This window comes from Uloborus diversus, chromosome 6 (assembly GCF_026930045.1).
Source record: "Uloborus diversus isolate 005 chromosome 6, Udiv.v.3.1, whole genome shotgun sequence".
Lineage (NCBI taxonomy): Eukaryota > Metazoa > Arthropoda > Arachnida > Araneae > Uloboridae > Uloborus > Uloborus diversus.
In genome coordinates, this window is record NC_072736.1 from 110,280,475 (window position 1) to 110,294,687 (window position 14,213).

Sequence of the window (14,213 nt, forward strand, 5' to 3'; positions counted from 1 at the left end):
TTTTCAAGATAGATCGGGCAATGCCAGGCAACACAGCTAGAATTAGTATAAATGTTTTTATAAGTAAGCAGTTTATGCATTGTATACACATATTTTTTGTAGTTCAAGCTGATAAAAGTAAAATCTTGAAAAATGGTTTGGATCGAGATTTGAAAATTTTGAGCAGCTGGTAATGAAAGAATTTATTCTGGTAGTATTTAAACCACTAAGCTGATAGGGTCTTAAAGCTAACATTCCAATTAGAAATTCAGTATAATAATTTTAAGCTTTATTATATTTTCTAAATACACACATAACTAGCATTTTTTTTAAAAGATATGAAAACAGTCCTCGACATTTTTTTAGAGGAATAAAACTTATCTCAGAGGAGTGAAATGTAGGGAAATAGTAAAGGACCAAATAGTTATCAATTCCGTAAAAAAAAATAACTTTCTAAGAACAAAATGAAAGATGATAGAGAAAGAAAAGACATACTATTTTGATTTTTTAACATTTTGTTTTTCAAAGGACTGAAATGCAATATTTTAAAAATTCTAATTGCATCCCACCATTTCCTATGATGCCAAACATTTATATTTAAAATACAAAGCATGAAAGTACACTTGACTAACTTTTTGAGGTTTATTTCTGATTTTTAATGCGTGAAATATGGGTGTAGAGCTGTTAAATCACTCTTTATAAATATGTATATATATATATATATATTATATGCCGACAGAGTGGTGTAGTGGTTAAGATGCTAGCCTCTCACGCCCTAAGGCGCAGGATCGATATGTATGTACATATTTATATATACTATATGCCGACAGAGTGGTGTAGAGGTTAAGATCCTAGCCTTTCACGCCCAAAGGCGCAGGATCAAATCTGGCTCCAGTCGGTGGATTTTCAAAATGCAGAAAACCAACAGCGTCCATGTTGTATGATAATTCTGCATGTAAAAGATTCTTCGAGAGCACGTTCGAAATGGAGTATCTGTAATCAAAATTAAATTTCTAGTGCAGTTTTGCATCAAACAGACTCCAGGTGCCTCCATCTAGTGGGGAAACTGGGTGTTGAAATTCTCGTAGCAACAGCATCACACCGATCATGGTGCCATGTGAAAGAGTGAATGCTATTCTGGGGGACCGCTCTAGGTCTCCAAAAGGCAGTGTCTCTAATGTAGCCCCATTAGAAAGAAAGAATATATGTATGTATGTATATATATATATATATATATATATATATATATATATATATATATATATATATATATATATATATATATATATATATACACATGCACACAAATACATACGTATATAAAAATGTTACATACCTGCAGCAGATTGAATAAGCACACTTTGACCAGGTCGTAGGTTGCCGAAATCCATTATTACGAAATATGCAGTAAGATAATTAGTAACTATACAGTTTGCCTCCGTGAAAGTCATGTTTTCTGGAATTGCAAAGCACTGGGATTTATGCACTTTAACAAATTCAGACCACATGCCATATTTAAAGTTCCAACACAAAACTCTGTCACCCACCTATAGATGAAAACAAGTTCAAGAAATATTTAAACTTTTTTAAAAAATCAGATTTAATTCATACATTAAAAGAAGTTTAAGATGAAGGAGAAAAAAAAACAGAAATAAACATTATGCAGTAGTGCTCACAAACTCAAGACTACTGGAGATAAAATGGCGAGAATAGGAAAATTTTTCAGAAGTAAGTGAGATTATTTAAAAGAAAAAAAAAATTGATAGTTAACAAAAAAAAAAAAGCAAAATACTCAAATTTTAAAGATATCTTAGGGCTACCATGGTAGCCTAATGCAGCATTTTTCAACCTTTTGGGAACCTTGTACCAGTAAAACTTAAAAAACCATTTTGTGTGTTGAAATTTGGATTTATTTTTAAGAAATAGAAAAGCATTTCACTGGGTACAGACCCCGAAGTGGTTTTTTGAGGGGAAAAGTAGGAAATAAGGAATCAAAAATTTAAAAAGTAGGAAAAGTAGGAAAAAAAACCACTTAAAAAAGTAGGAAAAATAGAAAGAGATAGGACTACACACACGTCAAGACGACTGACAATCATTAGTATGAAAAATAAACTGGTAGAAACAAAGATATTAATTACAAAAATATGAAAATAAAATCTAAACAAAGAAACACCTTTCACCAATACAGTAATAAAATTTTTAAGTGTGAAAGAATAAAATGAAATATAGCGATCGCAAATAATAATAATAATAATAATAATAATAATAATAAAACTTCTATTTTGGTGCAATAAAACCATTTTTGTTAAAGATATGTTTTGTCAAAAATGAAAACATTCCTTCGAGAGCATCCATTTATCATTTAAAAATACTAACACTTTCAGCTCCTGTTATCATAAACTATGATACAAAAGCAAAGCAAATGTTAAATTAGTTTTAGTTAAAAATAATCAGCAGCTGACATGCATTCTTGCATAAACAGAGGCAGATGTTTGAATTTGGAAAAAAAAAAAAAAAGGAAAACGACTGAAAATGCAGAACCAAAATAAATGTGCTCTTAAATATGGGACATAAAATTTATAATAAAATAATTAAACTAAATAAATAACGAAATAAGCCAACTAAAGTGTTTGTACTATGTTATGTATTTTTAGCATTCAACATACATTTTTGTTTCAGGCACGTCATTTATGGGGGTCAATTTCTCCCCTACCTTGCTTTGGAAAATTAATGCATAGCTATATAAATTTGTGTGAATTTTGTTGTTTTCTGATAAAATTTGCATTCAATATACATTTTTCGCTAGCCACCTCCGGGGAGGGGGAGGGGGAATCAAAGTGACGGGCCAATTCTAATTTTAATCAAGCAATAAAAAACGAATATTGTTTTAATGGTTTGATGATTTTTACCTCCTTCTTGTTCCAAAGTGTTTGTCATGAAAAAAAAAGGAAACATCCATGCATGGTAAACATAACATTTTTATCAAAGACAGAGATCAGTTACTCATGTTTCTCTGTGCATAAAAGGGAAGGCATTAGTTTATCTCTATCCTCACCATACAACAAAAATATTCATTCTGAAATTGTTCACAAAACTGAGAGTGAGGGGGGAGCACCTGGGATCAAATGCCTGCATATATCTTTTTCTCCCCCCTTCCTTTGATCAGGCGCACTAAGTACAGTAACTTACAGTAGATATGCCGCATTGGTATAATTGCCGCACCCCGAGAAAAGTAAGAGTCTGTTAAAAAAATTTTAAATTCTCAGAAATGTCACATTGCCATAAAAGCAGCACATAAAAATGATGAGCAATTCCTCGATATTGATGATATATCAGAGTAGAAAATGCCCATTAAAAATAAAAAAATACATATTAGTTTGTGGCTCTATCCCCCAACTTTTAAAAATGTGAAGAAATAAAAACAAAATATCGCATTTAAACTGATTTCCGATTTTTCTCAAAAAAATCGGAAACATTTTGCTCGTCCAGGTTTTGCCACTTTTTTTTTTTTTTTGCAAATACACTTTTTGCAAGGAAAGAAAATGAAATTCTATAAATTTTGTAATCATGTTTAAGATTTAGAATGAACAATAATCATAAGTGGTCCGTTTTTGCGAATTTCTGCGAAACTAAAATCAATAAAATATGTACAGTGTACACGTTTTTCATTTTTTGCTTCCTTATGTTCCTTTTAAGATTTAAGGTTTTACATTGCCTTTCTGTTTAAATAGAGCTCCATTTCACTTGTAACCATACAAAAAATTGACAAATAGGAAATTCGGTTTTTCTCGCATTTTTTGAACACTCGGCCATTTACTTTAATTGAAGCTTCTAATAGATGGGTAAATAATATATAATTGCATCAGAATGTGCCAGTATCTATTTTTTTTTTCTTTTTTTAGTTTCGTTAATACAGTAGGACTGAAGTCGGGGCAATAAAAATAAAAGTCGATCATAAACGCCGCAATGGGAAAAAAGTCACTTAAGAAAATTTAACTTTTAAACACGCAATTAGTTAGCAAGAAAATTATTGGTGCGGCATTGTAAAAATAAGAATCAATGCACAATTCTTTAGAAAGAAAAAATAGGAAAAAGTAAGAAAATAAGGAGAGAGCTCTAAAAAGTAGGAAAAATAGGAACTCTTTGGGGTCTGTGGGTATTAGAGTACTGCTACACAAGTTGATTGCCTTTTGTTGAAAATTACATTACAAACAATAATATTTACAGGTAAATGATAAGTTACTATAGTACAGTTGAACATCAAAAATTTGACATCCATGGAACGCTAATGATTGCGGATTTTAGAGTTTTTGTGAATTTTTAGATCTTATCAAAACATGATTTCTTGTAGTATCAGATAGCACACAAACTGAAAAATTTTCTGCTGTGAGAAAAATAGGCAACAATCAAATTAATGAATTCAATACAGTAAAAGTTAAAAAATACATATTAAGGCCTAATAAATTTAAATGTAGTACACACAACAAATAATATTAAATCACTAGCATTCCCGTACCCGGCATTGCTCGGGTAATGGAATTAGCAGGGGTTAACAGTGCTTGGTGCACCTAGTTTCGAAAATGCCCTATAATAATTACTTATTACCAATAATTTTTTCTAACTTTGGGAGGATCTCGGGGCCCCTGGACTCCTTATATATATGCCCTTGTCCTTAACTGATCTTTAACTGCTATTAACGATCCTTTTAAAGTATTGATTATCTCTGCAAACACAGGTCATCCACATTTTATTGTTATACCTATGTTTAAGCAAGAACTTCTTAGTATACAACATTTTTTTTTTCTGGTGCTAAAATTATTAAGCTGCTTGATGAACTGACTTTGGAGCTAAATAAAATTGGCCGTGTGAAAAAAAGTCTTCTCTTAAATCGATCCCTGCTACTTTTAATGTCTGTCCTTGTGACTTATAAACGGTTATTGCGAAGCAAACTTTCACAGGAAACTGCACTCTTCCAAATTTAAGAGGATAGTCTGCCTGTGATGATGTTCTTAAAAGCATCGTTTCTAGTTTTGAAAAAATAAAAACAAAAGACAGAAAACATTATTATTCAGTAAGTTAACGCCCATTAGCCAGGGCTTTATTTGACTTGAGAAAAACCTCGAAGAATCACGTGAGAAACAAAAACAATATCAAAATTACAGTTCACTATTGGCCAAAAGTTGAGATGAAGTACTAAATAATGATTTGAATGGAGGAAAGCCTTCGAAAATAAGGGATTTGAATTTCAATGACAGGTTTTTAATTTCGCAGAAATTAAGGGGTTTTAATTAATTTCTCCCGAACTAATTGAGATTTCGAAAAATCCTTTCTTAGTGGTTACTTTTGTAATCATGCAGACATGCCTGCCAAATTTCAAGTCTGAAGCTTCAGCGGTTTCGGCTGTACGTTGATATATATATATATATATATATATATATATGTTATCTCAGGACATTGATTTTTATATATTAAGATTTATTCATTAAAAAATACTGAAATAAAATGTAGAAACTGACAATTTTTTATGCTGTCAAAATTAATTATGATTTTTTTTCTTAAATATTTCACTTATTGATTAAATGTGGCATTAATTTCCCTTTTGTCAGATTAATTTCTTTTATTTTGTACTAACATATCACTTCTTGTTCCTTTTCTTAAGCAATAATACTTTTTTGAAGACCTTTCATAGCATTATCTAGGTTTTGGTTTAATTAAAGCGGTTTAACAACAGTTGGTGAGAAATACAGTTAGACTTGAATTGATTATTGCAGAAAGGGCATAAGTCACATTTTTTTCAAAATTGAGTTAGCTGTGGTCAGGGCCGCCGCTACCAGCAATGGGGCCCGGTACCAATTTTCATTCCGGCCCCCCCCCCCATTCCTTTTTTTAACTGTCGCGCTTCATTTCCTTTCACTCACATACTTATTAACTTCAAAATGAGTAGTTTAAAATTGCATTCATATGTGATGTTCAATTGTTTAGTTGCCGATAGTTTTTTTTTTTTTTTTAATTTTAATGTTAATTTAAAATTTAATCATCTTTTATAAAATATGTTTTCAAATACAGTAACTTCATGCGGTAAAAATTGGATAATTTGTCATGTTTGAGATAAGTGAAGTTACATGATTGTGAATTATGAATGTTCAGTAAGGCGAAGCCGGATGAACGAAGGGAAAAAAAAATCCGAATTACGAAATAAAAAGCTCTAGACGTAAAAATTAAAGCCGAACAATGGTACCGTAATGATATTATAAGTCGAAATATCATTGAAATAAATGCTGAATTTATTACCACACATACATATTACATTTGACTTAGATAATCCACAGTCAGGAGAAAGTATTGAGTTTCTAGAGTAAATATAAATTAATAATCGAAAATAACATATACATATAATCTCTCCGAACATGAGATTTTAAATTAATATTTAAATTAACTTACATACGTTTCCATAACTTTAACTTCTAACGAATATAGATATACCTGTCTGGATTACAGAATGGACATTTAGTGGTTTTTTTTTTTTTTGTCAGTAACATTCACTAACATATTCTCACCCTACGTACTTTTTTTGTCGCAAACTCGTGTATGACTGAATTAAAATCCACTTGTGCTGCCAACTGGTGCTCAATGCCAAAAATAGCTAGCGAATTTAGTCTGTCTTGTCCAATTGCTGATCTAGTCCATGTTTTAATTCGATTTCCTAATTTACTAAATGCCCTTTCAGCTTGGGCGACAGTCAAGGGGAGAGTGCAGAATATGCGAAGGGCAATACATATGTTAGGAAATATTGTTTGAAGCTTTCTGTTGTAAATCTCATTCAAAAGCACTAGGGGAGAAAGTTCAGTTACTTCATTAAACACTGACGAATGAATGTTTCTAATGTGAATAATCTCATTTCCAAGTTGACTATTTAAGTCGATTGCATACTTTGATGACAAGCATGCAGACAGCTTTTGCACTTCTTCATCATCTAAGGACATATATTTCAGTATTGGTTTAAATAGAGAACAAATTTCTTTCATTTCTTCAAAACGAGTATTTATATCAATTATAATAAAGTCCAAAACTGTAAAAATTACTTCTGTTCGAAATTTATATTCACCGGGTAAGAGTTCAGTACTTTGATGCATTGCTTCTTCTTCAACTTCTGCTCCTTGGTCAAAAAAAACTTTTCTCTTTTTTGTTCGTTTTTTTGAATTTGAAAATTCGATCTCCAAGTCCATGGCTTCAGAAACCAATTTTGTTTCTTGAAAAATTGCAGGCCAACCATCCCTTAACTTTTGGAGATCTTTATGGATATCATTTAGAAGGTTCAGTTCCACATCCAGGGAAATTCCACGTGTTTGGATAATCACGTTTCGTTCGTCAATACATGACAGCACTTTTAACCAGAAAGCCGACATAAGCATGCTCTCAAAAGAGCTAAAGTATTTTCTTAATGCTCGAGCTTCACTGAAGGCCTTCTCGGTTAATTGTAGTTCATCACACAAACGATCGAGAGCTTTCAATAATCCTGGACGGTGCAAGGAGATGGGTCGAACAGCGTCAATGCGAGAACTCCAGCGCGTTTCTGATAATGCCATGAGAGAAATTGGTATCTCTTCTAAAAGAATGGACCATCTGGAAGGACTGGCTGCAAAGAGTACAAATAATGCTTGCACAGAACCAAAGAATGTCATTATTTGAGGACACATCTTTGCAGCATTTACTCCAGTTAAATTTAACGAGTGGGCCCCACAAGGTGAAAATAGAGCAAGTGGGTTTTCGTTTAGAATTCGGCTCTCGACTCCTTTCACAGCGCCCTTCATATTCGACCCATTGTCGAATACTTGTCCCCTGCAATCCTCTAATGGAATCGCATGCTTTTTAAGGCAATTCAACAATTCCTGAGCAATATCAAATCCCGTTTTTTTTGAGAAATTCAGAAATTCAATAAATCTCTCCTGAATTTCAAACAAATTCTTATCTGATGAGAAAGAAAGATACCTTAATATCAATACATTCTGTTCTTGATGACTTACATCTGGTGTTGCATCAGCTATGATAGCATAATAAATTGCCTTTTCACGTTCTGCAAGAATTAATTTCAAAACCTGATCACCACATAAGGAAATAAATTCATTTTGGCTCTGCCATGACAGATAATGCGTATGTTTTTTGCTTTCCCCACGTTCCTGTTCAAGTTTAATTTTGTTCAGATGATCTCTAGTTATTTCATCATAATGGCTTATCAATTCTAAACATCCTAAAAAGTTTCCGTTGCTCACATGCCCTATGTGGGAATTATCTCCTCTGAAGGGGAGACCTCGAGAAGCGAGATGAAGTGTAACATCAATTATTCTTTTAAGAATTGCTTTCCATCTTTCTGTCTCGCACATTATCAGAGTTTGGATGTTGCTGTCAATACCCTTCCCAGCCAGAGACTGCTCCAAAGATTTCCACGAAACATAGCAATTCTTATGTCCTGCACTTTCTTCATGTGAGGGAAATCGAGAATAACATTTTTTCCAAGGCACTTGAGCTGGTGAAAAACCACTTTTCTTCGCAAGACTGCTATTGCCTTTACTAGAAATGGAGTTTTTAAATAAAAAGCAGGGGAAACAGTAAAGTGCTTGATTCATAGAACTCCATACAAGCCAGTCTCGCTGCAATTCTTCTCTTTGGTTTGAGCTTTTGCTGTATAGAAGCTTCTTTTGAAACTGTTGCTTGTTTAGGTCTCGTGGAAACTTAACTGCAGACAGTTTATTAAAATTTGGAGCTCCAATTTTTATTATTTCTGAGCGAAGAGTATCATTTATAAAGTCCGGCCATTCTGCAGGATCACTCAGATTTGCATTGCTAGTTGAATCCAGTTGACTTATATTTTCACTTCTATTTTCATCAAATTTGGAGCCTAGAGAATCTTCTTGAGTTATTTCAATCGCTGATGTAATTGGTTCATTTGATTCCAGTTCAGTTGTTTCAGAAAATACTGGTTGCACTTCAGGATCGTTCAGATTTGCATTATTAGTTAAATCCAGCTGATTTACATTTTCTCCTCTACTTTCATTAATTTCGAAGCCCAGAGAATTTTCTTCAGTTATTTCAAACGCTGAAGTAGTTGGTTGATTTGATTCCAGTTCAGTTGTTCTAGAAAATAACGGTTGAACAGAAAAACAAGCAGAGGATTGAAAAAAATTAGTAATCTCTTGCCTGCCAATAGCACTTTTTTTTTCTTTTTCAGCTCGGAGCCTTTTCTTTTCAGCCCCTGATTTGTGTTTGTAGGACATTTTGACCAAGACCTGCAGTAAAACTTTCTCTAACACGTAAATTAAAACACGCGTCAAGCGAGATCGTAGATTACCGTGAAAACAAAATCAAAGCACATTCGAAATACTACGTCTTTCACGAATCGCAAGAAAATGAGATTTCGAACCGACTCTCCTTGCGGATTGCATTGTAACCGACAGCGCATTGCTAAACGCTGGCTTGCATTGTCTTGTGGTTCTTGGAAGCAGTGGTTTCCCAGGCCGCTATCCGCCTACCCGTCGCGATGTCGTGACCATTGGTCGCATCAACATGTGCCGAGTGGACAAACAGCGTGCAGCTAGCCAAGGTAGATTCCTAGGCAACGCTGATCGTGCGGAAAAATTGACTTAATGAGTTTTTGTAGCGGGAGAAGAAAAGTTTGCGTTGCAAAATTCCAGTGGTCAGGTTGATTTCAGCTTAGCGCTTCATGAACAAAAGCTTAATTTTTTTCGAGAAATTATTAACATTATTATTGGAAAAACTGTTTCATTACTTTACGGGCCCCCCCAGAGCTCCGGGCCCCGGTACTATAGGTCCGGTGTCCCCCCCAAACGGCGGCCCTGGCTGTGGTTTCCCCATATTTGTATTGTAGAGACATCGACTGGTGTAGCAGGGAAGTCGATCCTCCCAATACTTAATTTTGGGGTCACATTTTTGGTTTAGTGCAGAAAGGGCATAAGTCCCGGATTTAATGCCCTTTCTGCACTAAACAACGAGAAGGAAGAAATAGTAAGACACAATGGTAAGATCATAGAAGAACTAGATTTTTTGGCGTAATGAAGTAAAAACAAACAACTCCCTTGATCTAGCATAATTTCGTAATTGTAGGTTCGTCAGTTTGGGGGGTTAGGGGGGATTCAAAATCACGGAATCGGAATGAAATTTGCTAATTTCTCAGGGGTTTTATTAACATCAGTCTAGGAACTGCAAAAAAACTATTCTTTCAGTGTGATATACGCTGGTCAAAATAAGAACAGCACTGCATGACTTTTTCTAGAAATAACACTAAAGAAATTTAACAAGATTGCTGATGAGTTTCCTCTGAGAGGACATTTGTTTGTCCTTTGCGATCAGGATTGTGGGAAAGTAAAGCAAATGTTAAACAGATATGACAGATTATAACCATGTGAATTCAATTTCTTATAAGTGATATCCTGAAATTACATCAAGATTCACCGTCAAATTTGTTGAAAACAATGAAATCTGTAACACACTTAAACAGGTGTCTTTCATTTTTTAAGAGGACTTGTCTCTCAAATTGAAATTTTGGAAAACTATTCTACTGAGCGACAAATGTTTTCAAATATCAAAATTCGATAGAATATCAAAGGAACGGTTTCAGTCTAGCATTTTATAGACGGTTTTCAAGAGAATATTGCAAAGTAACGCTTATCGGCTGAACTACCTTCGCCAACATTAAGTATAAAGGGAATTTTTTCATATTGTTGGAAGAAATAACAAATATCAAGTTGATTATTCAGTGCAATTTGGAACATAGTCATACTAATCTGTACATGGAACTTGGAACACAAAACTAGACAAGAGAAGGACAGAAAAAAAGATTTCCATGGAGGATGTATTTGATGAATATGAATATAGTTTCATACACATCTAAAACTTTTGCTTTTTATCTCAGGTTGTTAGTTTTTTTTTTTTTTTAAATTTTTTGCATCAGACTTTATTATTTCACTAAAACAATACGAGAGAAAGAGGAAAATACACAATGTATTTTCTTAAGATAATGAATTTATAAATATGGATTTTACTAATTTTTGTCACTTTGTTATATTATTTTTTATTTTCATAAATCATTTTGAAACAAATCTGCTTCACTTGATTTTTTCATCACTCTTAACTAGTCTTGCAGGATATTCATAGCAGAAAGGGCATAAGTCCAAATTAAAAATATAATAATAATTAATTTCAGTGACGAAATGAAACATAATCAACAAGTGAAATAGATACTTACTTTAAACTCGGTCACATTAGACCCTACTTCAGTTACAACTCCAGCTCCTTCTAAACCAAGAACAAATGGTGGCTTGACTCCATGCGTAAAAATTCCTTGTCGGGTATACAAATCAGAAAAGTTCATTCCACATGCTTTAATTTCAATGATGACGGTATCATCGCTTACAATAGGTTTGGGGATTTCTTGCAATTTTATTTTCTCGTAGCCTCCAAAACCAGTCAGCATCAGAGCTTTCATAGTTTCCACTTCAACAGCAACTGAAGCTATTGATAAAAAAATTTCAGAAAACATGGACAATATTCTTTGGTACTTAATATTTATACCTGGGCTGTCCAAAGAGATTATAGTGCCCGGAAGGAATACTTTCAGTTACCCCTCCCCCTCCCACACAAACACAAAGAAATAAAGCTAGTTTAAAATACTTCAGTACATAGTAAGATAAACATTGGCCTTCTTTTAAAGCTGCTAAATTCACACAAACAAGTGTGCTTATATAATCGAAAAGTACAGAATATTTTCACATCTTAAGTGTTAATAATAATAGATCGCAATTATTAAATAGTTGAACATTTGATCTTTATGTATCAAAAAGTACAGGAATGAAATCTAATGTGTTTATTAGCATTTCAAAAACTATTTAAAAAAAAAGTTTGATGATAAATGAATAAATTAAGCAAAAGCTCAGTTTACTGCGCTTTCTCATTTACTTGCGCCGGCCTCTTTGTACGGCCCTGATTTATGCACACATATTTAACACAGGATGTAGCAATTTTATTTACAATTTAGTTTCAAGATCTGTCAAAATAAATAAAAATATAATGAATTTATAAAGTTTTTGCAAATAATAAACTCGAAATCAAACAAATATCTGAAACTGAAAAGAAACAAACCTTCCATGATGTTTTGTGAAGATTATAATAATGGTCTCATAAAAATGACAGCGTCTTTAAAGTGCCCGGGGGAAAATTCCAATCCTCACGTGCTTTTGTTGTTATTTTCTTTCCCGCGGAAAATTCATTCTCATGTGCCTCTTCTTCGCCGAATGTAAATTATTGGATTCATGGAGGAATGTCGTATATTTTTATTTATTTATATAGATTCTAAACAGCTTCACATACGTAAAGGATAGCATACAAAGCTCTTTGCCTCTGGAGAAACACGGGAAAGATTTACAGTATACAAAGGAAATAACACCGGCGGAAACCGAACCCACGACCTCCGGCTTAGAAGCTGAAGAGGTGACGCTTCTACATCAGAGTCCCAGAGGTCCCACGTCATATTTAATATCACTTTTACAAAACGCTGTTCGGTGATTAAAAGTTCCCTTTTTGTGGGGATAGTCCCAATCTCTAACATTGTGTCCCCATGTTAGAAATCGCAATGGGGAAGGGGACCACATTCCTGAATTATGTCCCCCCCCCCCTTAAAAAAATAATCAAACTTTGCAGTGGAATGACATATCAAAATTTTTTTGGAGCATTGGGTACTATACTGTTAATAATAATAATTATTTTGCCGTTATGCGTTATTTAGGTCTCCTGCGTAGTACTCAAAAATAACAGAATTTAAATACACTAAAGAAGAGGTGAAAACAATTAAAAAAAAAAAAAACCTGTGACCCCCTACTTCCACCAATCAACTCTAATTTGAATTCTGAATGTTTGAATTCAAATTATGTTTTTCGCAATCACGAGTTGCGACTGGACCCTACTCATTGGAGTTATTGTTTCTAGAAACGGCTCTACCCCTCCCCCCCCATCCCCAAGCTTATCCCTCTTCCTGTTTGGTTACGTGTGTAAAGTTGAGTATGTGTGTGCACGTAGGTGTATGTGTGTAAAGGCCCGCGCGTGTGTGAGTGTGAATGTGTATGAGCATGCGTGTGTTGGATATGGACGCCACCGCTCAGCAGGAATGGATTCCGGGGGACAGTGCTCATTACCAGAGGAGCTGCGAAGGGCGGTGGTCGGTGCTGCTGCAGAGGCCCCTGGTCCAAGCTGAAAAAGGAACCACAACATCATAGGGCGGTCAAATGAGAACAATAAGCAATCGTGATTACTCAAAAAAAAAAAAAAAAATTCTAAGCACTTTTCATAATGAACTCAAAAGGAATAAAGTAGACCTTCGTTTTACGCGGGTTTATTTTATGCGGTTGAGATTTTTTAGCGGTTTAAGATTTGACACCTTTATTTCATTTTACGCGGATGAGTTTCGATTTTACGCGGATGGGGCAATGCAAAAAGATAAAATTTTCCCGTCTTTCAAAATCCAAACTCCTAAAGATTGTGGATTACGCGTAATCAACTGCATTTTGGAGTGCTAATAATGGAGTTTGGACCACTGGAGACATTTTTTGCGATTGGTTCCAGAGCTGTTTCCAGAAGTTCAGTTACTAAATTCAGAAAGTTCAGAACTCACTGGAAGAACAGTTTTTAAGAGTGACAAAGGAGGACAAAACCATCGAGGATACCGACGTCGGTGACACACAATCAAAAACATTCCCATTGAGAATTTTGAGCCGTTCCTAGACAACAGAACTGATTTTTCTGAATTGTTACTGAAGGAAGATTCTATCATGTTAATGACGTAAGTGATCATGGATGCGTTAATGCTCTGCAAAGAATTACAGAGAAAAATTCTTAATGACTGCCAAAAGACTATCATAGACAGCTCCTCTTTATAAACAGATCACGAAATTAATTTGTTTTTTTATGCATGTTGTGCATAAAAGTCAATATAAGTACACATTAAACTTATTATACAATTATAGAATGAAGTATTTTGTTATCTACGGAGCCAAACCTCTATTTTAACTTTAAAAAAAACCCCTGAAAGTTCAGATAGTTTTCTGACTGATTTTAACAGAATATTTCTGTCGTATTTTTTTCTTGCAACAACAGAAATATCACGATAGAAAATAACAAAAACAGAATTTTTCCATTTTTAGGGTTGTCACTGTGCTGTACCTTGTTAG

General features: G+C 33.9%; 1 protein-coding gene across 2 annotated transcripts in view; it reads right to left on the reverse strand.

Moving 5' to 3' along the window:
* Positions 1-12,226, reverse strand: part of LOC129223905 (synaptic vesicle membrane protein VAT-1 homolog) — a 36,816-nt gene extending 24,590 nt beyond the window's left edge. For both annotated transcript variants that reach the window (XM_054858283.1, XM_054858282.1), the window contains exons 1-3: positions 12,133-12,226; positions 11,240-11,505; positions 1,316-1,526 (exon numbers count right to left, since the gene is read on the reverse strand). In XM_054858283.1, coding sequence (XP_054714258.1) covers positions 1,316-1,526; positions 11,240-11,505; positions 12,133-12,139 — 484 coding nt within the window. In that variant the 5' untranslated portion in view covers positions 12,140-12,226. The remainder of the gene's footprint in view (positions 1-1,315; positions 1,527-11,239; positions 11,506-12,132) is intronic.
* Between the last annotated feature and the right edge of the window lie 1,987 nt (positions 12,227-14,213).